At 52.2% G+C, this 27,882-nt stretch overlaps 8 protein-coding genes across 8 annotated transcripts; 5 read left to right on the forward strand and 3 right to left on the reverse strand.

Moving 5' to 3' along the window:
* Positions 1 to 409: 409 nt before the first annotated feature.
* Positions 410 to 2,784, reverse strand: NEUTE1DRAFT_71524 (uncharacterized protein; the record flags this gene model as incomplete). The annotated part of the gene is made up of 5 exons (XM_009857530.1): positions 410 to 1,065; positions 1,128 to 1,530; positions 1,601 to 1,836; positions 1,890 to 2,047; positions 2,116 to 2,784. The coding sequence occupies 5 exons, from the start codon at positions 2,667 to 2,669 to the stop codon at positions 641 to 643; spliced, it is 1,776 nt and encodes a 591-aa protein (XP_009855832.1).
* Positions 2,785 to 4,243: 1,459 nt separating this feature from the next.
* Positions 4,244 to 5,597, forward strand: NEUTE1DRAFT_90219 (uncharacterized protein; the record flags this gene model as incomplete). The annotated part of the gene is made up of 2 exons (XM_009857531.1): positions 4,244 to 4,714; positions 4,804 to 5,597. The coding sequence occupies 2 exons, from the start codon at positions 4,244 to 4,246 to the stop codon at positions 5,440 to 5,442; spliced, it is 1,110 nt and encodes a 369-aa protein (XP_009855833.1).
* A 1,256-nt stretch (positions 5,598 to 6,853) lies between these two features.
* NEUTE1DRAFT_118667 (uncharacterized protein) lies at positions 6,854 to 7,123 on the forward strand (the record flags this gene model as incomplete). The annotated part of the gene is made up of 1 exon (XM_009857532.1): positions 6,854 to 7,123. The coding sequence occupies one exon, from the start codon at positions 6,918 to 6,920 to the stop codon at positions 7,101 to 7,103; it is 186 nt and encodes a 61-aa protein (XP_009855834.1).
* A 1,076-nt stretch (positions 7,124 to 8,199) lies between these two features.
* On the forward strand, positions 8,200 to 10,011 carry NEUTE1DRAFT_149778 (uncharacterized protein; the record flags this gene model as incomplete). Its single annotated transcript, XM_009857533.1, has 4 exons — positions 8,200 to 8,331; positions 8,598 to 8,868; positions 8,929 to 9,210; positions 9,287 to 10,011. The coding sequence occupies 3 exons, from the start codon at positions 8,673 to 8,675 to the stop codon at positions 9,454 to 9,456; spliced, it is 648 nt and encodes a 215-aa protein (XP_009855835.1).
* A 1,127-nt stretch (positions 10,012 to 11,138) lies between these two features.
* On the reverse strand, positions 11,139 to 12,872 carry NEUTE1DRAFT_90222 (uncharacterized protein; the record flags this gene model as incomplete). The annotated part of the gene is made up of 1 exon (XM_009857534.1): positions 11,139 to 12,872. One exon carries the CDS (start codon positions 12,815 to 12,817, stop codon positions 11,441 to 11,443), a length of 1,377 nt encoding a protein of 458 aa, XP_009855836.1.
* Positions 12,873 to 13,763: 891 nt separating this feature from the next.
* NEUTE1DRAFT_118669 (uncharacterized protein) lies at positions 13,764 to 15,327 on the forward strand (the record flags this gene model as incomplete). The annotated part of the gene is made up of 3 exons (XM_009857535.1): positions 13,764 to 14,323; positions 14,400 to 14,551; positions 14,620 to 15,327. The coding sequence occupies 3 exons, from the start codon at positions 13,948 to 13,950 to the stop codon at positions 14,938 to 14,940; spliced, it is 849 nt and encodes a 282-aa protein (XP_009855837.1).
* Positions 15,328 to 15,569: 242 nt separating this feature from the next.
* NEUTE1DRAFT_132914 (uncharacterized protein) lies at positions 15,570 to 16,441 on the reverse strand (the record flags this gene model as incomplete). The annotated part of the gene is made up of 2 exons (XM_009857536.1): positions 15,570 to 15,679; positions 15,725 to 16,441. 2 exons carry the CDS (start codon positions 16,392 to 16,394, stop codon positions 15,570 to 15,572), a joined length of 780 nt encoding a protein of 259 aa, XP_009855838.1.
* A 1,891-nt stretch (positions 16,442 to 18,332) lies between these two features.
* NEUTE1DRAFT_149782 (uncharacterized protein) lies at positions 18,333 to 26,798 on the forward strand (the record flags this gene model as incomplete). The annotated part of the gene is made up of 6 exons (XM_009857537.1): positions 18,333 to 18,555; positions 18,630 to 18,646; positions 18,754 to 19,136; positions 21,108 to 22,813; positions 22,868 to 23,072; positions 23,130 to 26,798. 6 exons carry the CDS (start codon positions 18,416 to 18,418, stop codon positions 26,796 to 26,798), a joined length of 6,120 nt encoding a protein of 2,039 aa, XP_009855839.1.
* Between the last annotated feature and the right edge of the window lie 1,084 nt (positions 26,799 to 27,882).

Genomic DNA, 27,882 nt, shown 5'->3' on the forward strand with positions numbered 1-27,882 from the left:
GTTCGGTGATGTTGCTGGAGCGTGGAGCCCCGATGGAGGGTGAGGTCATTAGTGGCTGTCCAGACGCTGTTTGCACTGTCTTGTACCTGCGGGACACTGCGATACAGCAAGAAGTCCTAAGTATAGGAAAGTACTAAATGCATACACACAGTATTGCAGAGACCGTGCAGCAAACAGTGCTCGCAGCACACCCATCACCACACTACACTTGAACATGAGATAGGCACTGCATAGGACAAGCAAACTGTAGTCATATTCATTGGGACGTATGATGGGGACAGGATCTGGAGAAAAAGAGATCTCCAACCCGTTTCTGTGCGCTAACGGAAAGTTGGTTTGAGCGAAGAGGTTTGGTAGCTGTCCTCACGGTTACTAAGCGTCCGCTCCAGATGGTCACAATCTGTTGGTTTCTGCACGAACAATCGTTACTTTATCTATTTCACCGTTTTTACACGTTGACAACAACGGTTTATTTATGCGTCAACAGCCGCCATCAGATAGAAGTAAAGAGGCTGAAAAACCTATGTTGTTTGTACGGTCTGCCGCCGCCGCTCCTTTGTTGCTAAACTGTGCAGTCCCTTTTGGTCTTTCCCATGCCCAACCCGTTCTCACATCTCGCTCCGATGCCTCCTTCACCCATTCACAGCTTGGAATCCGGGTTATCCAGATACCACGTCGTATCCCCCTTCTCCTTTGTCGAGAACCCATTCCCGAGGTAGTAGAACCGGTTTTTCTTCGGCGTCTCGTAGATATAATCCCAGTCTTCTCCCCGGAAGTTCTCCAACATGTGGAAGAAATGTATACGGCTTCCCGGATGCAACGCCGTGACCGGTCCGTCCTCCTGACCATTCTTGAACCACGACCGTCCCTGAGCGCCCCACGTTGTACGGGGCATGAAAGCCGAGATATGCTCGAAATAGTCATCGATCGCATCCTGAGAAGGGCAGATGGTCTTGATGCACTCCGTCTGACATTTCTTGATGATTCGGGTGATGTACTTGGCGATGTGCTCGGTTAGCGTGAAGACACTGCCGTGACCGATGGGGGCGTTAGGTCCTAGAAAGACTGGCACATTACAGGTCAGCATAATCAATTTGATGCTAAAGAGGTGGATGAGTCGGGCCTACCAAAGTAATTGGGCATGTTAGCAATGGCGCAAGACATATAAGACTTGGGAACCTCATCCCTGAAATCGTTTTGCAGATTTCCCTTGCGCCCGACGATGGGAAACCGCGGGCAAAAAGATGTGTTGAAGCCGGTGGCGCAAACAATTGCGTCGACCTTGATCACTTCGCCAGATTCCAGTTGAATACCCTCTGGAACAAAGCGTCTGATTCCTCCTCTTCTAACCTCGACATTCTCCTTGGTGAGCGCCTGGAGATAGTCTTGACCAGGGGTTAATCGCCTCGTTCCTAGCGGAAAGTCGGGAATCAATGCTTCACAAAGCTCCTTGTTCCCTCTAAGCATCAACTTCATGTATTGCTCCGCCTTTTGTTGAGCAAAGGTTTGCAGTGGGCTTCCTGCCAGAACCTATTTCAACGGTTATGTTAGCGACGATCCTGAGTTTGATAGACATCGAAAGCAGGAAAGAAAAAATTACCATCGGGAAACCATTATTGACTTCCTTTTCCACAGCCTTTACGAAACGGCCATAGAACTCGGGGTCGGATTTGAACCTCTCGATCGTCTCCTCCGAGAAATTTTCTTGGGCATCGATCCCGATCTCGCCGAGTATCTCCAGGAGTTCCTTATTCTGGCCCATCATCTTCCACGCCATTATCCGTGGCGGGAGGACCCAAGTGGGCGTTCTAAAGAGATGGTACAGCTTCTCTACCTCTGTCATAACGTTAGCTGAGCATTTTTAGTAAAGTAGCAGAGGAAATGCTCACTCTTCTGCAGTTCCGGCACAACTTGGATTCCCGTCGAACCATTGCCGATGACAGCAACTACTTTTCCAGCGGCGTCAAAGTCCTTTGGCCAGTTGGCGGTATGTATTAAGTCTCCGTCGAAGGCCGTAAGGCCCTCAACATCGGGCCATTTCCAGTTGCTATAGAGAGAACCGTCAGTTATCTGACATTGCAATACATGCCATGAACATTTGGGAGTGTCACTCACTTCAGGATACCTGTTCCATCCAACAGAAAATCGGCATAGTCATTGATGTACTCGCCCGTCGTCAAATCTTGTACCATCAGGTCCCAGCGTGCTTTCTCCTCGTCCCACTGCGCAAATTCCACACGGTGGGAGGTCTTGATCGAGTCCCGCATATGCTCCTCGTCGCATACTTGGCGAAGGTAACCACCAATCTCGTCGGCTGAGGCATGGAAGTTGGACCAGTCATGCTTTGGCTTCCACGCGAACTGGTAGTTGTGACTTGGGATATCACATCGGCAGCCAGGATATCGGTTTTCGAACCACGTCCCACCCACATCCTGGTTCTTTTCGTAGATGACGAAGTCGTAGTCCGTAAGATTTAAGCGAAGGGTACGGACCATGTTCAACCCGCTTGCACCGGCACCGATGCCGACGATCCGGAGATGCTTAGTCGTGCCAAGAGGCTCTTCTCGAATTGTGTAACTCTTTTCGAGGGAGCCATTGTGCGAGAAGGTTGAGGTTGGCAGATCGTGGGTACGGATAGGCAATTCAGGCCCAGATGTGTTGATGACCATTTTGAAGAGTGAGGAAGTGGATGTGCCTGATGTGGTCCAGCAAGATCAAGGGGTCCTGAATAATTAGAGACAAGAAGATGTGAAGTACACAAATGAGGTCGAGAACAAGCTGGGTATTTGTAGGGAGGGGGTGAAGACGTCCACCCTTGGAGAAGTTGGAGATTCAAGGCGTCGATAAATATGCTTTATCTAACGTGGATCGGATGGCAAACTGTAGCGGCCAATAATGGCGACTTGAATGGGAGCCACGAGTGCCGATGCAAAACCTCCAGGTTGGTTGTTGAAGGAGACTGCGACTCGGTTTGAATGGTTTTCCAAAGCACTTTTAAAGTCCACTGACAACCCGCAGGAAGTTAGGATGGCAACAATGGAGGCGCCTGCTGGAAAGCTGACGAAGCCCGTCCTGGCTTTCATTCATATCCGATCCCTTGTCTTTCCGATATTGAATCAGGAGGTAAGAACCAACTCTCCATCTTGTTTGTCCTGCTACGCGGGCAGTTGGCCGGTTTACGAAGCTCCACGAGTGGGCAACATGCTTCAACCAGAACCCATCTGACCAAACATGGTTCGGCCGTCAAGCCGCAAAAGCCATCCCGTCCGGAACATGCCTCCTCATTGAGCCAACATCCCAAGCCGGGGGCCATGGATTAAGCAACGCACAGATGCCATCGGAACCATTGCACATAGAAGGGCCACACAGGGAAGGTTGGAGGGATGGGCAGAGAGTGGCAAATAGAGTTCGAGAGTTGACCGAGACCAAGGCAGTCCAATGGAAGAGCAGTGTGTAAAGTGTGAAAAGCAATGTATCATGTAGGATCCTTCTAGCCAAGTGCTGATGGCGGCGGAGGTGGAGGAGAGCGAGGACTGGAGTAGGAAGGTGCAGTAAGTATGGTTTGGTGTACGGATCATGCGCGGTTATATAAGTCGTATATGGTCCAACCACAGCGGCGGGTTCTCGTCATGTCAAGAATGTCGTCGGGGCGCGGCGAATGGGGATCATCGCCTGAATGGTACCTAGAGGTAGAGTCCCCGAACGTCGAACGTGGGAGTGCGAGGGGTTGAGCCGCCTTGGAAGAAAGCAGTATCTTATCATCTCAATTGTTGCAACGGAAGCGATGTTTTGCCGTGAAGGCCAACGATATCAGGCGAGCAATCCGAGATGAATGGTCAATGATCAAGTCCTTGGTTTTAACGGCGAACCTATCATGTCCGGACAGGTCCACTTCCCCCGGAAAGTGCCTGGGCTGTCCAGTGTGAGTGAGGGTCGGGCCCCTGGAGAATGGTGGGGCAGCCGATCCCAGCTGTCCACGGCCCGATCCAATGTCCCCGGGCGATAAGAGGCCTCTCATACCCAACCCTTGATCGCAACCCTAAAAGACGACGACAAGATAAACATGGATTGTTGGGCAGTGGTAACTTCAACAGGCTCCCTCATATCGAGACTGACGCTCTAGACTTACAGAAAGCCTCGGTTTCGGTAGCGGCTTGGTTGTACTTCACTCTGACGAGAGAAGAAGCAAGTGCAAAATACCGGGGGTTTTGTTGGTACGGTATACGACCAAGTCCACGCAAACATGGCATCTGGGTTTTCTTTCGGTTTTGCGGGAGACGACATCGAGGACGACGGGCAATCAACCTCTCAGGTCAACAGCATAGCCACTCCGATACCGCCAGCGGCGACAAGTGCCAGTGCTTTCCCCGTTCAGGGAAAGCCACTGCTGCCACCAACCCACCATGATATCGATCACATGCTATCGAGGTTGCCCTCCAAGATCGCCTACAGCCTACTAGACGTCGAGCTAGAAGAGGGCAAGGCCATTCAGATCCCGCGTCGAGAGTTGTGGGATGTTCGGGTGCAGCTCATGGCTGAGGACGATGGCTCAAATATCTCCGAGACGGAACCCGGCCTGGGGGAACACGATGTCAAGACGGGTATCTACGAGGGTGGCTTCAAGAGCTGGGAAAGCAGCGTCGACTTGGTCAAGGTGCTCGCCTCTGAAAACGCTCCCACGGTCCTCAATCGCGATCCTTGTGTGCTTATGGAGGTACGCGTCGTCCTCTCCCCTTCTTGGCTCTTTAATCCGGTTCCGCTTTCTTCCCGATTCTTTGTTGTTGCTGACAGATCGCTTTTCAGCTGGGCTGCGGTACTGCCCTGCCGTCCCTCGCGCTCTTTCAGTGGGCGATGAACGAGAGAAAGTCTGGCGAGAAGCAGCCGCTTACGCTCGTACTGGCTGATTATAACCCATCAGTTCTCTATCTGGTCACCCTACCCAACTTTCTCCTCGCTTGGGCGCTCTCTCAGCGAGAGAGCACTTCTGCCCTAGCGGACGCCTTTTCGCTAGAGGACGAAGTCGAACTGCTTCCGGGAGTAGTCGAAGCCTTCAAAGAGTTCCTGATCTCCAATCAAATCACGCTTTCTTTCCTGTCGGGTGGATGGTCTCCCGAGTTTGTCGACCTTCTTTACAACTCTGGTATTCCCTCAAACCCTACAGGAAATGTCCAGACACTGGTCATTGGCGCAGAGACCATCTACTCGCCTTTCGCCCTCGAGAGCTTTGCGGCCACGCTGCTTTTGATCCTGGAGCGAGAGCGCAAGGAGCGTCCAAGTGGCCATGCTTCCTCTATTGTGGGCGCAAAGAAGATGTACTTTGGCGTCGGAGGATCGTTAGACGACTTTGTCTTACGGATGAGAGGTCTCGGTGCTTCGGTTGAACCTCTGCGCGAGGAGGCTGAGGGCGTCCGGCGCGGAGTTGTCCGGTGTTATCTCTCCTGAGGGTCGGTTTAGGATAAAGCCATCTGGTTGAAGATTCCCGTCACACATTATCCCCACACAGTCAAGCGCATCGATGCCTTTTTCTGATAGGGCTCCAACAGTTCTGCATGTCCCAACAATCAACTGACTCCCTCATGCAGCACAACGCTGGGTTTCATCGACTCAAGTTCCACGAGTACGGATGTACGGTCTCCTAGTTATGTTTCGGTCCACCCACGTACCTGTCAAACATGCGGCGACATGGGCAACCCCGTCTGTAAGCGGTGTGACGCTCTCACAGTTACTCGGGCCTCGATTCGTGAAACAAAGCCATGCCCACGAGACTTTATCTGGCTGTTTACGACATCTGTGCGAACAAGTTGGAAGTAAAGCGAATGGCGACCAGATGTGCCGGAATCCCGCATGACTGGGTGTAACGTCGGTCATCATTGGAGCCATCGGAGCCTTGATGACAATCGTAAACGATGTCCAATGGTCTCTTGTCATGCCATTCGTCATTGCTGCACCCAAAAGAGATCGGAGCTCATGAGGCTGACTGTAGTCAAGCTCCGTTAGCTGCTTCGACGACATAGTCGGTCTTGATATCACAATGGAATCGTTTCCCACCAAGTCCCCACCTTTCGCTACAGCCCGTTTACGCCCGTTGACAACAGCGATCTATGACGGAAGAAGATGAGTCGCTTCGATGGCATACGAGAAGTGTATACCACTGGCTGGTTAGGCATGTCATGCTCGCAGTCCAGTCTGTCTATTTCCCTTGATGGAAACCGCCTCCCGATGCCTTTGGACCCAAAGTCTGCGAATGCTATGCGGCGGATGCATCATTTACAAGATGTGGCAGTGCCGCCAAGACTATCAGACACTCGGCCCAACAATTGGAGTTTCTCATCATCAGTGCAGACGCCCATCGAGCTCTGACCGAAGACCAATCTTTGTGGAAACAAAGGGGCTGAACACCCGGGCTGCCGGATATGTGAGTGGCCAATCCATAAGCAATCAAGCTCGAGTGACACAAGAAGCCATCCATGGCTCGCCCAATCATGCACTTGGGCCTATGATGGCGGTTGTTTGCGACCTTATGCACAGTTTTCTCTTTACCAGACATCACGGTAGGGCTATGCGCGCGCCCCTCCTTGATCACCTGGAATGGGATTCCGATGAAGCGCTTAAGTGTTGCCGATTGCCCAGACCTTTTCGTAATAACGTCTCCACCAAGTAAACGTCAGTTCGTCATTTCGAGTTGTCAATCCTGGTTGCATGCCCGGGTTGTAATGTGACTACTTCAGTCGTGTGAACCGAGACACACGCCATCAGTAGCGTTTTGGCCCAAAAATTTCTCCAGCTTTTACGGGTCAGTCCGCTAATGAGGGGTCTCACCTGCAGTTAGGTACCTCTAGGAACAAAGGACGACCGCTGAAGAAAACAATGTCGACGCCCTTCAACATTCCCTTCCATTCCTCTCAGTCCGTCCCGCTATGCCTGGCTCCATAGTGCTATCCTACCTCGATATTTCAGGACAGTGGATGACTGCAGTGGCCCAAGCAGATGGACTGCAGGCCAAGCATTGTCCGAACGAAATGCTGCACAGTCAGAACTCGGAACCGTGCATCTCCAATTCTTGGCCAACCCCGAAAAGTAATCCAACCAATAGAAGCCCCTGATGTCTGTGAAATTAAGACGAGAACCCCACATGTTGGCGCAGGAACGCGATGCTGCATGATCGCAACCAGCATGGACGCGGCTTCATTATTCGATCTCGCAGAGTCATTAATACACCAAAACCCCACGAAGAGTCTTTTACCATGTCGCTTTTAGTTTTTACGACGAACACAAAAAGGGTGTTCCTTGTGCTGACACGAGGTAGGTCGCTGTTTCCATGACAACACAAGGTGGCAGTGCTGATCACTAATGGTTGCACTTTTACACTACAACCGTTGGCGGGGCAAAGGGACCACCTTCGAAATCATCATGGGTTCCGAGCTTTGGGTATTTCCATGCGATGTTGTCTAGCACAAAAATCATGGCATCCAAATCGTAAACGAAGCGCGCCACGCCGAGGTCTGAACTGGAACATGTCTCTGCCCTTGACCTCATCGCATTCCAGGCTCGGGGAAGAGGAGGTGTGATGATGTGCCTGGCGGGAGATCTACGGGTTGATGGGTTTTACTGTGTACACTTACAGTATGGGACCTTTGTGCTCCCAGGACACTGTACTGTGTCATTGCTTGCATGCAATAATATCTTGACAGGTAACTTGAACTCTTCAAGAGTCATCTCCGAGCAAATGTTTTGATCAGAAGACGCCGTGGAGATGGAGGCGAAACCAAAGGCCTTTCCATCGGATTTGGGCAAGAACTAACCTGCAATTCAGCACGCCGTTCATGGAAAGCAACCCTACTTGGACGAGTTGCAAGAGGTGAGAACCGAGAAAGGGTGCCTGGAGCGTCCCATCAAATACCCCTGCTAACCAGGCCTTTTAATTGGTGCGCGCATTTGTGCAGAGTTGCAGCTTCACGACGATTTGGGATTTCCCTTGCGAGCAACTGCCCTGAGGTTGCTTCGAGGGTGCCTGCCACTTTGGAGCTAAAACTGAATTGTGCCATTCTTACCCGTCCACCTTTGACCCGCCGTCCTCCCTGCCCGTTGCTGGGCTTGCCACTTGTACTCTGCCTCGTTCCCTTTTTTTCCAGACTTTTCGAAGCGTCAACCTACACTACACCGTCCCTCTCGACTCCTGACCTGACCCTCTCAAACCAGTACAATCGCTACCTATATCGTCCACCTAATTTGATTCCTGTCTTTTCCACGCTCACTACTGCGCCATTCACAATCGAAAGCTCTTCACCACACTCACAACTACACTCAGAGTATTCTAGTAATCTCCATCGGGTACGTAGGCGAACATCCCCATACCCAACCCCCAGACTAGCGACCCGGTCGCCGATCCACACGATCCATCGTCCACCGCTCCACCGATTTCCGCGCGCCCGCGCCTGCTCCAGGATGTCGATGGTCCTCAGATGAAGAACGAAAAGCGGAAGAGACCCGGAGTGAGATTCCGATGTGATTCGCTTCCACTTGGGAGGCTGGGGGCCGCTGTCACAAGTTTATATCATGAGCACCCCGACTGACCGCGTCTTTTTCTTTCACTTTAGTTGCTCGTCATTTCTCTTCTGTCAACAGTCTCGTACTACTCGATACGGCCGTAACCTTTCGTCAACGTCGCCAAAATGAAGTTCTCTCTCGCTGCCGTTAGCGCCTTCGTGGCTTACGCTCTCGCTAAGCCCGCCATCACCAACACTGACTTCAACATCCAAGAGGGCGTCGATTATACCCTTAAGTGGAAGGATGCCACTGCTCCCATCACCATCACCTTGATGACTGGCCCTAATGCGGATCATATGACTCCCTTCAAGACTATTGCTTGTAAGTTTTGAACCTGATAGCATCTCTCGAAGGAGCCGCAAGTTGCTGACAAATTAAAAGCCGGCGTCACCGGTGACTCGTACACCTGGACTCCTGAGGATGTTCCTTCCGGCACTTATGCCTTCAAGATCGCCGATGGTGACTCCAAGGCGGACGAGAACTACAGTGTCCGCTTTCCCTATGTTGGCAGTGCCGCGGCCACTACCGGCGCTTCGAGCACCCTGAGCACTGTCACCAAGACCAGCACCTCGACCATGGTCTCCTCCACTGTTGAGTCGAGCACCATTGTATCAAGCTCCGCTGCCTCCAGCACTGATGCTAGCAGCACCGTCACCTCTGTCGGTAAGTTGCATGTCGTGACACGATCAACTTGATCATAAATTTTACAACATGTACTCATACTAACATTTATTATCAGCTTCTTCCGCTGCCACCACCACCACCACCACCACCAGCAGCACCCATGCCGCTAGTTCTACCGCTTCTGCCCCTACCAACAGCCCCCCCAACACCAACAATGCTGAGCGTTTCGCTTCTCCTCTAGCGCTCATCCTCGGAACCGTCGCCGCCCTCGTCTTCTTTAACTAGGAAGCCTACAATTATGTAAACGAAGGGAACCACAACACTTTTTGATGTGGTTCTCGTACATAATTTCTTCTTTCTTGTCGGAGCAACCTGTTTATAACTGAGCTTCAACGCCTCAGCTGCTCCAAACGACTGAATACCTTCCAAAGTTCGCTTTTGGAAATTTGGAGATAATCATATTCTTGGAGTTGGCTTGGTAGTTTACTGACGGAAAATCTGGGCGCTTTGTGATGGCTTAATGAAAGGATGGATATGAGCGGGTGGAGAGCTATTGCGGCAAAAGTGTGGCTATGGACTGTAATACCCCGATGATGGATGATGAAGCTGCTTAATGCATAATTTCTTTTACTAGGCCTATCATTGATGAGTCTTACCACCTCTTGTGGATGAATCCCACGGGTTGGGCTCTGGGCGACCAACCCACGGCGTAAGCAATTGAAGTCGCCAGTTTGTTCAAACATAACCATTAATATCCCTTTACGTACCTGCCTGGTGTTATTGTTGTTCTTGTAACCGCACCATTTGGTGCCCGGTCAAATTCACATTCCCCAGCTTCAACTTTCCATACATATTTCAATCACAACGACCCACATTACCCCAGATTTCTCCAGGGGATTCACCAGATCACTTGGGAGTTGTGGTGCGGTTGGGTGGAACACCCAAGATGCAGGGAGATGATGCAGGGACCTGTCCCCACAAGATCAAATGCCGGCATGAAAGACGTCACAGAGACGGGGTTCTGGGAGTTTGTTTGGATATTTGATAGGATCAAGGGCCCCAAATGGCAGCCAGGCAGAAGTGGGCATGATACAATGGAAACTCTCAACGGCCAACGGCTACCTGCATGCTGCGTGCGTAACGCAGGGGATAGTGCCAAGGACTGTGTTGCCGTGAGCCATGAGCCATGAGGCGTGGTCCATGTTGTCGGCCCTATCGCTTCTTACCTTGCTATCTTCTTGCTTCCCAATCACGTCGGAGAAAGTATAGAGGGTAGAAAGAAAGGGAAGGGAAGGGAAGGCGTACGTACGCAAACATTGGTTAGTTCATTCCTCGGTGTCGTGCAGCGAGACCTGTGACTTTCTGCCACTGCAGTGATCCTGTGGGCTCCCTTCTTACATGCCCCGGCGCCACCATTATGCCGTCGGGGGCCCGTGAGCTGAGTGTTACCTATGCTGCTTTGACCATTGGTTGTTGGGTCTTCCTTTTTCTTCTTCTTCTGCCGATGTCAGATCGGGTCGAGATGGGTCTCTAGAACACAGGATTAACGATGACTTCGGTACAGGACCCGGGTGTGGTGATGATTTGTTTGCGGTTTTTCATAGGAAGGGAGGAAGGGAAGGGAAGGCTGAAACCACAGGGAAGCGGGTTGAAGAACACCGTGACAACATAGGCCTGGGGCGGTCGGGAGATGTATCAGAGATATCTCCATTTCAACCTTGCGGGGCTGACATGGGATAGAACGGGAGCGGTCTTTCAGGGGAGAGTTCAATCAGGTTTGCGAGTTTTAAGGGTTAGGATTATGATGAGGCGGGGTGATGAGGCACTTCATAACGATGGTTAAGGGTGAGCAGCGTCGCCGACGAGGCAAGATTCACAATATTGTGTCAACATATATGATTTCTTTTTTTATATCTCGACATCCGACAACATCTGGATGCTTTCATCAATCCAGTGCCATACTTTTGCGCTTCTTTGTGTTGATACCAGTTTTGTCTATGAGACAATAGCCGTCGATGGAAGAGACATTTGAACGCCGCTGATAATGCTCCATAAAGATATGTTTTGCGTTGTTGAGGATATGATATGCAAGAAAAACGTGTGATATGTAATATGAAGATCCCTAAATTGGTCGTTGCGATTTCAGAATACAATGCGCTCTCCATCCCGGATGCTGCCAATAAAAAAGATATTTGTTTATCCCCTTTCTATGTCGCTTTGCGCAAAGGATTTCTGATGTTGTCCTGTATTCCCTAAACATCCATCCATTCTAGAGGCGTGGCTTCGGCGTCGCCATGTCCGCCGGTTCCTCGGAAACAAGTACGACGACCACACAAATATCGTCCTCCTTGCCGCCGTGCCACGCGTCCTGGGGGTAGTACTTCTTGACCTCCTTGGCGAACGGGCCGTCCAACTTCGCGTTCATGCTCGCCGATTTGGCGGCGCTGACAATATGCGTGGCAATGAAGCTCTGCAGCGTGAAAATGGGCTTGTCGTCGCTGTCGAGCTTGGTGAAGGGAGTCAGGTCCTCGGCGACTTGGACCCCAGCGTCGGTGCCCTTCCAAGCGCCGAGCTTCTGCATTGTGCTGCTGACCAGACGGAGAATGTCCTGGTTGAACAGGTTGTCCCAAAGACCATCACTTCCAAAGACGACAACATCTCCATGCTTCAGCTTGTGGCGGGTCACATCGGCGTCGCGGGGCTGATCGATAAGCAGTCCCCCGCCAAAGGTCGCAGCGCGGAGCAACATACTAGGCGGAACCACGCTGAGTTGAAAGGGGGTGTTAAATGCGTGTGTCTGGGGTTCACTGGCGGTGTGCACCCCGTTGAGCCGGAGTATTACGAAGCCGCTGTCGCCAAGGTTCGCAACCTCCATCGTGCCGCTCTCATCCAACATGCCAACCACAGCCGTGCTGCCACCAGCCTTGATAGTCGGGTCATGGCAAACAGCCTCGTATCCCTTTTGCATCAGCGAGCGTGCCGTTAACGGAGCGTTATCACTGATGTTCCCTTCACCACCAGCAGGCGCCGCTGGTCCGTTAGCCGCCGCTGATGCAATCTTGGTGGGCTGCCTGTCGTTTTCGTATGCAGCAGCCGCCATATAGTCGCAGAAGGCATGCGAAAAGTCCGCAGGGTCGACACCGCTGTCCATCCAGCCGCCCACACCATCGGCTACGCCCAGCGCAACCTCGCCGGGCCTGTTCCCTACGCGGCTAACGAAGAAGGCATCCTGGCCGGACTCTGGGCGCGCCGACTTTGCCTTCTTGCCGGGCTTCGACACTCGGTGGTAGGGGTTGAAGTGGAAGACGTGGGTGGACGGGTTGAAGGGGAGGCCCTTGCCGACGTACGAGGCGGCGATGTTGTAGACGAACTTGGTACCGGATCCGGAGGCAGGCTGCTCGGCGGCCGTCGAGTATGGAGCTTGTGTCATGAGCTGGTGGACAATCCGTCGTCCCACTCTCGGAGGTAATGTGCTCAGATATCGCATGCCGTCGACGGCGGGTCGGTTATAGTTAGTGATATGGCTGAAGGGGTACGACGCGCTGCTGGAGGTAGGGCTGATGATCAGGGTCGAGGACCTCGCCAGCCGCAGGCGGGCTGTATGACATGGGGCCGACAGCATGCGGAGAGCGCTAAGGGACGCCATTGCTTGGTCGGACGGTCAATTGCCCAGGCTGCGGAGGGGGTTGGGTGTGGTGGAAACTCTTTCAATCGGCCAGGGGGAACAGGCGATGGAAAGACGTGATTGGTATGCCCCTGGTGGTTGTCAATGAAGGAGATCGTGGATCAATAGTAGATAACGCTGTAGGCTTGGTTCTTTGCGAAGCCCCCGTGGGCCCGCTGTGTCGAGAGAGAGGTTAGAGAAAGGAGAGGTGTCTGTAAATCATGATAGTGTCTGCGGGCAATCAACACACAACAGGAATCGCCGGCAAAAGCAAGCGGGAAGACTGCAGTGACGACGGGAACGCACCGTCAATCCGATGTGTGAAGTGGACCTGGCCAGACATGGCGGATAGCGATGTGGTGCAGGGAGAGGGTTGGGGTTAACAGTGCAGGAAACTGGAGGTATCAGCGCGCTAGCGGCTATAAGCCTATAGCAACTTCTTACCAAGCTGGACGTGCCGTGACTCCCGCGCAATCACGACACCGCGCTGTAGAAGGAAGTTGGGACATTCTCCATTCGAATGGGTGAAACGCTCTGACACATGTGAACAGGTAGTAGCAACAAATCCAGGGATCCGGATGTTTGGCGTATGTATTGTACTTGTAATGGTTAGTACCAAGCTCCATACAGATATGACTTTCATCCACTCTGTAATGTTCACAAATAGCGTGGCAGACGAGCCAGTGGTTCTGGAAAATCAGATAGAATGAGCGACACTCAGGGATGGGATATGCTGTTCACAGCTATACACTGTCCGGATAGCATGGCTAGTGGGCATTCCCCACGGTCGGAAGTCGGGACGCTGAAGAATAAGTGGGCGCTGATTGGCTGATGTCTACCGAGGTGTTCCGGGAAACACAAGGCGGTTGAAAGAAAGTCATGACGGCCCGGGGGGTCCAGCCAAACCCGCCCGGATGCGCCACTCACAGTAGAAGGCATCTCCGTCCACCTCACTGCTACATCTCTCACTCGCTCCGCCTGTGAACCCGGTTCCGGTTATTTTAAACGTAGTCTGGCATTCACCTCATCCGCCAAGCGGCTTCCCTTGCTTGCTTTTCCGCATCCTCGTCTCGTCTCCGTCTCGTCTCTCAGTATCGCACATCGCCATCAAAATGGCCGCTCTCCGCTCTTCGTCCGCCCGTGTCTTCGCCGCTGCCTCCCGGCCGGCCTTCCGCCCCGTCCTCGCCGCCCGCGGCATGGCCAACCTTGCCGACGGTGCTACCCAGAGCCAGCAGGCCTCTTCGGAGCAGAGCCCCAAGCTCAAGACCTTCCAGATCTATCGCTGGAACCCCGACACCCCGACCGAGAAGCCGCGCATGCAGAGCTACACCCTCGACCTCAACAAGACCGGTCCCATGGTGCTCGACGCCCTTGTCCGCATCAAGAATGAGCTCGACCCTACCCTTACCTTCCGCCGCTCGTGCCGTGAGGGTATCTGCGGTTCCTGCGCCATGAACATCAACGGCACCAACACCCTCGCCTGCTTGTGTATGTCCATGTCGCAGCATCCACAAAGATATATGTCTCTCGGGGCGGACGGAATGCTTACTTTTCCAAACCACAGGCCGCATTCCCGCCGACAACAGCGCTGAGATGAAGATCTACCCCCTTCCTCACACCTACGTCGTCAAGGATCTCGTCCCCGATCTTACCCTCTTCTACAAGCAGTACAAGTCCATCAAGCCCTACCTCCAGAGGGACACTCCCTCCCCTGATGTAAGTGGATACGCGTTCATAGAAAGCTGCGCGCACAGATCGATGCTAACCTACGTCATCACGTGTAGGGCAAGGAGTATCGCCAGTCCAAGGCCGACCGCAAGAAGCTTGATGGCCTCTACGAGTGCATTCTTTGCGCCTGCTGCTCTACCTCGTGCCCCTCCTACTGGTGGAACTCCGAGGAGTACCTCGGCCCCGCTATCCTCCTCCAGTCTTACCGCTGGCTCGCCGATTCCCGTGACGAGCGCACCGCCGAGCGCAAGGACGCCCTCAACAACTCCATGAGCTTGTACCGCTGCCACACCATTCTCAACTGCACCCGCACCTGCCCCAAGGGTCTCAACCCCGGTCTCGCCATTGCCAACATCAAGAAGGAGCTTGCCTTCTAATTGCGTCAACTACGACAATGCGATTTACTCTGGGCGGATCAGAAAAGCGAATACGTCGAGGAGAGAGCACCGCGCGGATGTGGCGGGAAACTTGCTCTTGACTAGCGAGAATGGTGGCGGGTGGCTCGGGAAGATCCGGGCACGGTACATGTAACGAACCTGTACCCTGTCTTGTGCATGGCTGGAGTTTACTATTGTCACAGTAACAGCAATACGAAATTGGTTTTTTTTTTGTCAAATACACCTTTTTCTATATCCTTTGGGGGCCCTATCCGATAGCCAGAGCAATGCGGCATTGGAAGCACTGGCTAGAGGCTTTATTTTGGATGAGGTATATGTTGAATTAATCAGGCGTCAAAATAGCGAACACACAACTGCATTTGCAACCAAAAGCTTCAGACAACCCGTTTTGGTGTTTCTCTATCTCTTTTAGATTCACACCTGCGCTAACACTTGACAAAAATTTCGGGTATTAGGGATAGATGGATGAGAACGGCAAGCACTGAATAACGCATTGGATCTTTATCTCCATCACCGCGGTAACCTCTCGCAGCAATTACCGGCACATCCGGCCTCACTTCCAACTATCTTCAGTATCATCACCGCTTCGGGTTCCCGTACGAGGTTCATTACTCCGCCGTATCCGCAATGGTGAAGATGGGTTCATACACAAGATCAACCGGCACAAAGTCCTGAGTGGTGGTAGCCTGGGCTGCTCGTTTCATCTCATCGTCAGCAACTACACACCTCTCACAAAATCAACACATTTCGAAATATGACTTACGATACTTCCACCTAACAACCCACCCACCCCTTTCCGCCTTCGAACTCTTAAACGCCACCCACCCGCCCGGCCCCGCATAAGTCACAGTGTTGGCCGGCCTACCCTCGATCGGCGCGCCTTGGTTAAGCGTAAAGCTCGTCCACTCGCAGTCGAGGCCATTGCTGTCACCACAGATGACCGCCGGATCCTCCACGCTTGTCAGGTCCATCAATCCCGTGCGGGCATTGCCCACCAAAGCGATCGCTTTGGTCTTTGAGGTGTTAGGCGAGCCGGGGGAAGGAATGCCGGCCCAGTTGTGCAGCTCGACGAGCCCGGTGTCTTTGTTGGGTACGGCGTAGAACTTGATGGGATTGTTGTCTGTGTCGGGGAAGACCCCGATGACGGAGCCGGAGGCGCTGAGATAGTGGGCGTCTAGGTCTGGGCCGCCGCTGGAAGGGGTGGAGGGTGGAGTGTTAGTTGAGGTAAAAATAAGGTTGGGGTCAAGAGATACTTCCAAGGGGGAGCGAGGTATGAGGTGCGAGGTGTGAGGTGCGAGGTGTGAATTGTGGAATTTGACGTACCCGGAAATACGAAGGGTGTAAACAGGAGAGGGAGCTGAGGGCTCCACGTATACTGGAGTCGCGAGGGTGATAGAGCTGAGGAGGTTAAAGACGAGTGTCTGCCACTTCATTGTGATGGTTCAGTGTTGGTTAAGAGTTCTAATAGACTGAGTGGTTGAATTGAGGAGGATGTGGTCAAGAATGAATACTGATGAGGGCGATGTCTATGAACGAGATGTGAAGAGAGTTCGAAGGGGGGGTTTTGAGGTTATATGCAACTGAGTGCCGCGAGTCTTCAGTAGGTATAATGATGTATTTGTCCTTGTTGCTCTTGCTTTTGCGGCTCATAACTTCACGACTTCACTCCGTCACTTCTCCATCTTGGGCACATCATCACACTCTGGATATATTTTGACTCAAAATTGCCGACATGTATAGCTTCATCTCTTCCATGTAGATTTTTTCCATCTTCCGACGTGATGTGTTGCGGTCAAGTCACCTTGGCCTCGGCGATATTGCCCAAATGGCATCAGTTTAACGATTCAACATTCGGGGCGATATCGCTTTGATTCTGCCGTTACCATTTTCCCTGCCATCCAGATGCAAGTAACACCAAAGGGGCAATGAAGAATTCGGAGGCATTATTGTACGAGATATCTCTTTGGGAGTATTCTCACGACGATCCGTCAGTACACTCATTGCCCAGCTTCTTGGGCCCCGTATAAGGTAAGCCATGTCCATACGAGCCGATTAAATGCGACTCAGGTCCCGATGTCTAAACATCTGCCATTGACGGTTCTAGGTTTGCACATAGTTATGCCGTTCCTCGTTGTCCGCAGCAATTCCACCTGATATTTACCGATGTAGGGTTCCGAGAGGAAGTACCTAATACGCATTAGGTTTGTCTCTTGTTAGAAGTTAAATTATCTGCAACCAAACGTCACAACACGAGTTGTGACATGATTTCCCCGTGGGGTGACCAGAAGGGACAAGTGGCTTCCATCGGTTCTGGAATAATCACGACTATATCAACACCACCGCATTCGACTTAAACCCGGTTATGATTATATGATCGGCAGAAGGCCAAGAACACTCTATAAGCCCATCATTGTTGTGTATATAGCATGAGTTCGACAGTTTTTCATGGATTAATCTCCCAAACTTTCCACAAAAAAAAAAAAAAAAAAAAAAAAGTTAAGATAAAATGTTGGTAGGATAAAGGTTCGATGCTTACCATTCGCTCTTAACTTTTTGGGTATAAATCTTCACCATACAGCGCCTTTTTATCATTTACAATTGTGCCACTTGTTGATACGGAAAGTTCCAGTGTAGTCGAGTGTTATTGTCAAGGATCGTCTGTGTCCGTCCTAAGATCGAGAATATTTTATGCCATCAAGTTTGCAACCCCGAAGTCGGCATAGATCCTCACTTATTTCACATTGATTACATGATCCTGCTTGCTTGGTTTTGTGTAACCATATCTACCAAGTCAGCCATACGGAGACACTCTCCCTCTTTCCCAGTTCAGGAAATGTTCATGGATTTAGACACTGGCCGATTTCGTACCTCATTCTTACTGAACCATTTACTGTACCATCTTGGCTGCCGTCATGGTATATAGCCAAAACATTGCGGATGTTGTGTGACTCGTGGGTCATTGAGCGCCGGATAAATCAGCGCAATCTGGATCACCAATATTCAAATCCTGGCTGCACCGTTGTCGATAGAAATAGAACATTCTAAACAGTGCCTCTTCACTAGATCCTTGAAGCTTGGGTTTAGTTCGCAGACCAAAACTCAAAGTAGGCATCAGGTAGATAATGTGGCGCGCCGGTGAGTAGCAGTATTCCAGAGGAAAATCCGTACTTCGCATTGTCTCCTCCTCGGTAAGCGATAAACATGCGCTTGAACTTTCTACTCGTCAGGGCTCAAACGCCTCTGACTCTTGGGGGCTCTTGGTTTTAGACCTGACGAGTACTCGGCCAGAAGTGAACCGAGAACGTGTCCGGGGTTTGGAAGCAACCAGTCGCCGAGAAGGATAAAATATGACAGTCTGATGCAACTTCTCATTGTTGAGAGTAACACGGTGAGATTTCACACACCTCCTCATGTTCCTCTTCCTCACCTAAAATCCGTGTTTGCCGCACCAAACATGCAACTGTCTATAATTTCCCTATCACTCCTTCTCTCACGAGGAAGACTCAGCAGCGCGGCCCCCATAGCAGAGGAATGCCACTCACCACACATGTTGTGTTTCGACGCTGTCAACCCCTATGGCGTGATGTATTCAGGGTGAGTCTTCTGCTTCACCTACAGACTCTTGTCCCTTCATCTTTTCGAACTAACACACCACTCAACCACCTTAGCAGCTGCCACGACCAATGTAACCCCGAAACTCGCCCCCGAGCCCCAACCTGCCCTCCTGCTCCTCCTCCTTCAAAGCCGCCCATCTCATACTCCCACTAAACCTCAATTCAAAGACTGTAACAGTGGCCACCATCGCAACCATCACCTACAGCGACACGCCTCCGCCCGTCATACCAACTATCACCCAGATCGTCGCCATCACCAAAGGTACCAACTTCGGGACGAAGGATAACTGCTCGACGAGGACCGTGTGCCTGGACTACGTGGATAGCTGTGGACAGACGGCGTATGACGGGGGTGTGCCGGATTGTAAGCCCGTGGCCTACAATTTCGGCTCCCGTTTGTCCTCCGAGGCCTACTACTGCCACAGAAATCATGCTAGAGGGGTAAAGACGGTTGAGGCGGTTGAGGCGCTTGAGGCGGCTGTTGCGACGGTTTGGCAAGAGTCAAGAAGAGAGGGCAAGGGTGGGGAGCGAATCTGCAAAAAGCGGCGTGAGGTGGAACTGGTATGTGATGGGATTAAGTGTTCTTCACTACCGTGAATGATTCAAACTCAACCAAAGGGTGAAGGAGCCGTGTTGGATAAACTACCAAGTCGCAAGAATACCGTAGAATCTCGCCAAATTGGCAAAACCCTTCCAAAGCAAAGGCTCGGACTTGAGCGCTACAGTTCTGCCAGCACTATGTGGCATATAGAGGGGTTTCATTGGGGATTAGCCTTTTGCCAGTTTGGCGAGTTTCTACGGTACCGACGCTTCCCAACGGGGTTTCGAAGGATTCTGCATGCAACGACGCATGGCTTACAGTTGACATGGTGCAAGTGTCGGAAGCAGGATGTTGTTGAAGATAATGATGATGGTCGGGTTGAATGCCGGGAAGCTTCAACAAAGCTCGGACCCGTCGGTCTGTACAGTTTGTCAGTGGTTGCCATCTGGCCCTGCGGCATGAGGCAGGCAGCCCGGTAAGCAATGCCGCTGGGGGGGAGCGTCTCGGGTAGGAGCACAACGACTGAGCACCACTTGTTCACTTTTTTACGCCATCCCTACAGCTGAGGTGTCACGACAACCTTCGATCGAGCTCTGTACGACCGCCTTTCGTCTCGTCGTTTTCTTGTCAAACGTATCGTATCGTATCGTTCTTTTGCTGCATTGCTGTTTGTGGCAATCAAGGATCATCTAACTCACCTCTTGTTGGTCTCGAGACATTTCGAAGGACCTAGACAAGACAACGCAGTATCGGCTACGCAACTTGACCCTCTCTTTTCATCACCTTTTCATCGAGTTGCTGAGAGAGGGGCAGATCGGACCTTTTGGATATCATTCCGGCATGCACCTCGTTGCGTGGTTCTGACAACGAGTTCCGGTTGGGTTGCATCGACGACAGGCCACCCACTCACAAACGCAGACTCAAAAGACAGAAAAACCAAGCGACATGGCATCGATCCCGTTCGGAAACATAGAAAACCGCCTTGTCGCTTTATTTGCCTCCACAGTCTGTCCATCCACCAATCCATAGCCCTGGCCCTGCGGATCTCACAGGGCGCATTCCCGGAAGATGAGGTGTAGATGTCTCTGGGTTGTGAAGCAGCAGGTTTCAATGGCTCACGCCGCACTGCAAGTTGTTGGGTTGTCGTTGCCCCCTGTGTCGAGACCCCAGCCTCTGCCATGGAGATTCGATATGTATTCGATGGACCCCAACATCACGTTCTTATCGTGGCTCCTACCCCATCTGTCTATGTATAGGTACCCCCAAGGTATCAATGGCATCACCACCTCTCACCCATGGTTCACATCGTCCATATGACAGCTATCGCTGCCGGGTTGCCCTGACAAGGTCATGTCAGGCTCCCGGGCCGCATTACAATCGAACTGGAGCGTGCCTACGTCCGTACACTCAGTAGAACGGTACAAATGTATTCGTGTCAAATATCACATCGTTATGCCGGTGTATCTTCAGCCCTGACACTTGCCAATTCTGTTTGCTAGTCTGGCCGTGTGGGGGGTCTTCATCCAGTAAAGGCAGGGTCTCTTGACTGGGGCATGACCCTCTCCTTGCCTTCCCTTTGACAAAACGGGAAACACGTTCGGTACTTTACCGGGACGGCGCTGTGTCAGCTACCTATGCTGTTTGACCGAGCGTGGCTTCTGTGTCGGTGTCTAACAAAGTTTGGCCGGGAGTTTCCTGTCGGCGGCCGGACACTCGCTGGTCCAGACTCGGCCAGGGACTCTAACTCTTTGGTGTACATCACAGCGTTGTGCTGTGGTGGACTCGGGGATACCTATGTTAGTACGACCTTACGAAAGCATTACCCGACCTAACCTGACCATATACCCCCCCGTCACCCGGTAATCCGGACCCCGTGTCCATCGTGGGATCCAGCTGGGGATCTAGCTTGGTATCCATCCGCCGGATATTGATAGTGCCACGCACCGCATCTCCATACGCCGCGCTATCGCTAATCTAACGGGGCTAACCAGCGAACTGGACTTGGGGCCAATCTCCAGTTCCAGATCCCAGACAGCATCCAGACACCAGACCGGCTCTTGCGCCTTTGCACATCTCAAACGACCAGTTTCTTGAAATCCGTCCTCAACCCTTCCTCGACCGAGACAACGTCCACTCGACTCCAACTGGACCCCGATCGCGACCGCTTCCCGTATCCCCCTTCACCCCCAACTGACGACCTGCGGAATGGCGCATCCGCTCCTCCTCCAGCGATGACCTCCCGGCCCCCTTTGGGCGTCCAGCAGCGACAGCCCCAGCAGAGAAAGTTGAGCGGCCCGGTCCTGTCGCAACAGCGCTCTCTGTCGCAATCCCAGGCGCAGGCGCAGGCGCAGCAGCAACAACAGCAACACCTTCACACACAACAACAACAACAGCAGCAGCAGCAGCAGCAGTATGATGCCTCGAGCTATCTACCACCGCCGCCGGCGGCTCCCACTCGTAATAACAACCATAACAACTTCACCAACCAAAATAACACCCTCAACAACGCCTTCCCGCCCGAACTCGCCCAGCAAGACCCCACGAGCATAGTTTCTCCCGCAGACCCGTCGGGTTCGTCACCCGCACTTTCCGTGGGTGTTGGTCGCTATGGGACCCAGCGCCGAGGTGGTTCGCGCCTTAGGCTCGAGCTATCGCACAACGATCCTTCCGACACCTTCTCGTCTCCCACCGTGATCGAATCTCCCGGCCTCGTCGAACCGCATACACAGTATGGCTCCTTGACGCAACTCATGATGCCTCTAGCCGATGGGCCGGACTTGGGCGACATGAGTCCCCATCATCGAGTCTCCATTCCGCCCCAACACCTAGATGCCGACGTTCCGATCCCCTTTCCCCAACGCCGACCGAAAGCAGTGCCCGATCACTCGCGTCGAGAACAACCGCCACCGCCGCCGAACCCGGCTCGGAAAGACACGCGTCCGAAACCGTATACCATCGAGTTACCTGCCGCCGCGCCGCGCTATCGTATCCGTGCGAGGAGTGATGGACAAGGGGGCCAGGGGAGGTCAAGTGCGCTTGCAACGGCATCATCGTCCTCCACGACAGGCAGCTCTGCCACCGCAAATTATGGATGTGCCGACTTCTTCCCATGGTCAGGCACGGCCGGCAACCACCCTGAAGATCAGTTTAACGACACGGCCATACGGGTGGGATACAGCGAAAAACAGTTTGTTACCCCAGAGACACAATCCGCAAAGACGGTTTTGTTTCACGGCTTAAAGCAGCGGAGTGGACTGAACGCGTTATCCATCTTCTTTGCGGGCGTGCTATGGCACAGGAGAAATGCGGGTCAAGTAACTGCGCCATCGACCTTCAAGCCGCCCCCAAGAGTCACGCTCACTGACACCAAAAAAGAAGTCTGGCTCAAAGACCTGGCCAACTCTGCCATTCCTCTCCGGAAACTCAGTCGATCAATCCCCCACGGCGTGCGTAACAAGGTCTTGCTGGATCAATGTTTGAACAAGAACGTTCCGATAGACCGTGCCGTCTGGCTGGCCAAGTGTGTGGGCACCAACGAGCTACGCACCTTTAGGAGGCTTGGTAAGGGAAACAACGCTTCAGTTTTGGAAGGCGAGCGCAAGTGGCTCAAGGACTGGACCCTCGTCATCGAGAATTTCATTGAGCGTGTCTTTTTCTCGTTCGGCGAGCAAAACTGGAAAGCCAAGGTCAACTACGCGTAAGTGTACCCGTGCCCTCCTGTGAGCGAGACTGGCCAGCTAACAGCACGTAGCATCCAGCTAGCGGCGCACCTATATGCTGAGGGCCTCATGGACCGTGAGCATTATCTTGATTGGACGGTTTCCAGCTTGGAATCGAGCCACCACTCTCAACTGCCCATGTGGATTATTATCGCACAAATATACTGGAAAGACTTGCTTCGTCTAAGGAAGTATGGCCGAAGACTTGCTACTGCTCTCATTAGTCATTACCATGTGGTACGTAGCCAGAAGGCTTCCAGTTCAAGCCGGTCACCGTTTCTGACGCTTTTCTAGATACATGCACACGAAGACAGAGATATTTATGTTCCTCTGCTTTCCAAGCTATCGCGCCTTTTAGGAACGCTGATGGTGGCTACACCCGAAAACTTCGTATCTCCTTCTGTGTGGGTCAAGTACCGAGACGCTCTCAAAACATGTCTGCCTCAAGGGGACGAAGCACGCCATAGATCTTTTGCCGGTATCAACTATCGGAACGAACAACTAGTCGCCTCCGCCAACAGGTCTCAACCGGCTGCCCGAATTATCCTTGTGAGGAACTTGGACCAGGTCATCTTGGAGAAGCCGATGCCTGATGAGTTTCCGGCGCAGTGCTGGACTGTCTCCAAGGATAAGGCTGCCCTAGTCAGGGCTCTCCTCGAGTGGTGTACGACACCATACAGGCCGGGACTCGCAAAAGTTTATGTTGCCCATCGGATATTGATGCACTGGAGTACGCTGCGGTTGGACGTCACTTCAGCTGTGCTGGGCTTCATGGAAGGAGAGGCCCTTGAAGAGATGGAGTGCAAGGACGCGCTCTATCACCTCGTATCCGAGCTAGTTCGCTCGGGGATTTTTCTGGTATCGCAGTACATTCAATGGCTGATCACGCGTGGTGGGCTGACTGATCCGCAACTGGTCATGCCGGACGGTCCCCCGTTTTCTCGGCTGCTTGCAGAGCTTCCATCGCATATTCTGGGCAGCTCACAGAAACGATCTAGAGATGCGTTGCTTCGCCGGGCAGGCTTTCGCATCGCAGACGACGCACAAGATGCAGATATGGCCATCAGACACCTCCGGCATGCACTAGGTCTGCCTGCAGGAGTTACTGATGCCATGTCAATGGGCAGGCCCTTTCCGATTAAGAAAATAGCCCGGCGCATCGAAGACGCCAGCCGAGCGCGCAAGGCAGAGATCGCTTCCTGGCTAAGGAATACAGTCTTTGGAGGAGAACTTGAACACAGTTCTCTCAACGCATTTGGTCAACATGACCTCTCTACCAGACTTTTCAACTCGATAAGGACAGTATTCGAGGCCGCCCAGGAATTTTCAGTATTTGCTGATGTCCTCCGAATGCTGACAAAATGCTCCAATCCTGAAGTACTCGCCTCAATCGCGGATACGATCACTCGGTATACCTTTGTTTTTGCTGCTCTCAGCTGTCTCAAAAATCTGTTTAGCATTCTTCATAGCAGGCTCAGAGAGGTGCAAGAGCAGGGGATAGGAGCGCGGCCGTTACTTGCGTCGCTCGCTTACCTGGCATCCCGGGTCCCTGGGATGGACGAAGTCGCTACGCAGTTGAAGTCCGACTTGGCCGTGAGCGACCGGCACAACCCTGTAGACGCCTGTTCACCTGTTAGTGACAATATGGTTTCTCGTCTTTCAGACCACGATGGCGATCTCCATGAAGAGGTTGAGAAGCTTCTGGCTAACGGTACTAGTCTTGATCGCAACACGATGGATCGGCTTTTCAGTGCGGTGATTCAGCGACTACAGGCATACTGGGCCAAGGGGGATGAACAGCAGAGGGTTTACGGTATTCTCCTGAAGCGTCTGCGAATGTTCAATCCACAACATTTCGACGAGCTCATGACAAGATGGCTTCTTCACGTACGGGGTCTTGACACGCGGGCAACGATCCTGCACCTATACCCTCTTTTGGTTTCTATAGGTTGTTTGGAAATGCCTGCAATTCTGGCAACAGCTTCGGAATCACCCAATGCTCCTGGAGCCGGTAATTCACGACATCCTCAATCAGCTGTCGCCACATCTCAAATTGTTCAAACCACCTTTCGTACTAGGTATATGCAAGAAGTGCTCCAACTCTTCATGGCGCCAGTCTCGTCTGAAAGCTTACTGACGCCAGAGGAGCGCTACCGTTTTGGCATACTTCAAGAACAGGCCAAGAAGGAGAGCCCGCGAGAACTACTCTGCTTGATCCAACTCGCCTTGGCCGAGTATACTTGTGCTCGTGCTCAAAACGATCTGGAAGAACTACCCCTGGATAAAGAAGCAAATCAGGATCGTCTCCTTGGGCTTTTGAAGCTCCTTGTGTTAAAGGACCCTGTAGGAGTTGCCAAGGCGCTGCAAATCAGAGGACCTGATGCCCAAGTTGACGGCTGGATCGATCGCATGACTACCAAGCTGCTTGTCACTGCCGCTGGCGAGGGCACACGCGTGACGTTCGAGCAAGTTCTCAACCTCACTAACGAATTCACTCTCCCCTTCTGCCATGTTAAGCTTCTGTTGAGTCTGTCGTCCAATGACCAGCAGCAAAACGCGGCAGATGCGGGCGAACGAGTTCCTTCGAACGTAGAACTTTTTATGAACGCCATGGAAAAATCGATGGACGCACAGCGGGTCTCATGGATTGGAATGCTTCCCTCTCTCTCTCCCGACCTTACACACCACCTCAAAAACCAGGCTCAGGCTCGGTTTCTGAACCTTCTGCCTTCGGCCAGAAATCCACCCTCAATGACGTTAGACAGGTCTATGCTCCAGATGCGCCTCCAAAAAGCCGAGAACTTTCTCGCCATTATGGATACTATTATACGTGGAAGCGGTCCAATGGGGTTTCGTCAGCACCAACTGGTTCCGGTCATGGTAGAAAGGTTCACTGACATTCTGGAGCTGTTACAAACTCTGACACCATTCCCTAGCCAAGCAGGTGGTCTTGGAGGTTGGGGAGGCCAAGGTGCCAGTGCTGCCGCCGCCGGCGGTGACAGTCACATTGATCTGAAAAGCGACATTCTGAACCATTGGCTTCCCCTCTTTCTCAATTTCCTCACCCTCCATGCCCAAACCTTTGACACCAGCAAGCCCGGAAACGAAGTTCGCGGCAGAGCTCTCATGGTGTGCGCTGGTCTTATCAGGGAACTCGACCTGATCCACGGGCCCGACTTTGACACTCGTCAATTAGGTGGGCGCATCTTCGATCTGGCTTGCGTGTTAGTTGACAACCTTGCCGAGGATGCGCGGTTGCAGTGTATCCAAGCTCTCAAGTCTCCTTCAGATGTGAAGCTTAGGTACATCTTCAGCTATCAGGACAACCCACATGCAAACCTAATGCTCTGTCATAAGGAGAGGCCGACGGCGATGGCCATGGGTACTGCCACTGGCACTGGATCGCCAGCCCCTGGGACCACCCCAACACACACGCCAGGCGTTACTCCTGGGCCACAGAACGCAGGTGGTGCTGGTAGTGCTGTTTCCGGCGCTGGTGGTAGTAGTAATGGTGGAAGTTACTTCAGTCTTCCCGGTCATACGCAACAGGCTCAAGCACAAGGATGGCATGCCGCTCAACAGCAGCAACAGCAACAACAACAACAATCACAGCAGCAACAACAACAGTATCAGTTACAGCAACAGCAACAGCAACAACAAGGAGGCACAGGGCCCATACCCTCACCAGCCATCAGCATCAATACCAACCTCACCCACCTTAACCTTGGCAACAACAGCAACCCGCCCACACCCTCTCCTATGAACCCAACGCGACCAGCGATGATGATGGTAGCCAACCCCTGGGGAGGTTACTCGTGGGTGCCTACGATGGGTGGACCGCAAGAGCGGCTGACGCCCTTCAACTTCCGACAGTGGGAAATGCTCAGCGAGCCGACCAGCCAGGTCGGGGAGAACGACACGGCGGTGAACTTGATGCTGTTTGAAAGTCGCAAGGTGCAGTGATGCTGCTTGCGCTATCGGATCGAGCCTTTGACTAAGGGAGCTGGGCCGCGCTTTTGGGGGGTTTAAGCCTGGGTTGGGGACAGGGATGGGTCGGTGCCGAGTCGAAGAGACAGTGAGAGGGAGAAAAGTGGGAGGAGGAAACGGAGGAGGAGGTTCAAGAGCCGGAGAATGAGAAAGGAGGGGGGGCGGATCAGAATAACACATGTTGAGTTTTGTCTGTTGGAGGAGCAGAATGATAGATGTTGGGAAGTAAATGTATCGAGCGGGCAGAAGGACATTGTCTTCATCAAGACTAGGATCGGAAACTGGGGCTATGATGGATGGGTGTATGAGTGTATGTGTATATGGAAGCGAAACAAAATCATCATCACATTCAGATGATTATATCCGGACCATCTTTTTTTTTTCCTTTTTTCTGTCTCTTCTTTTTTTGGAAAGCGGGCGGACGGGCAGACGGATGGGCGGATTGGGGAACATGGCGGGTGTCCGGCGGCGAGTTTTGATTTTTTTTTCTTATGTCGAGAACAACAGTCTTCTTCTTTAACTTCAACTGTTATGTTCATGTTGTGACCCGTTCGGTATTGGTACTTCTCGGCTCTCTTTTTCAGGTCTCTCGATCCCTTTTTTTTTTTTTCTTTTCTTTTTTTTTTTTTTTTCTTTTCTTTTTTTCCTTTTTCATTTTCTCTTTCATCTGGTCACGTTATTTCATGGGGGGCTTCATTCTCATAGCGATGCATATATACATAGGTACGGTCAGGTCTTGGTCTAGGTACTACATAGGTGTGTTTGTTTGTTACAATTGCTGTTTGGGGTTTCTTGTTCTTCAGTTTGAGCGAATCGGTTTTAAAGGGACATGATACGCATGACATGATGGGGAATCTTGTGCTGGTTACAGTAGCTCTACTGCTACTGTTGGAGCAGCAACTGATGATGATATTCCCCTAGGTTTTTTTTTTCTTTTCCCGAGGGCTAGTGTAAGTACTCTACGTGTACATAAGTCTGTATCTACTGTAAATATAACGACAATTCCGGGTATGTACCGGTAGTTCCAACGGCCAATGCTTGTTGTTACTACTATTTGATA

The sequence above is a fragment of the Neurospora tetrasperma genome (assembly GCF_000213175.1).
Source record: "Neurospora tetrasperma FGSC 2508 unplaced genomic scaffold NEUTE1scaffold_81, whole genome shotgun sequence".
NCBI classification, from domain to species: Eukaryota; Fungi; Ascomycota; class Sordariomycetes; order Sordariales; family Sordariaceae; genus Neurospora; species Neurospora tetrasperma.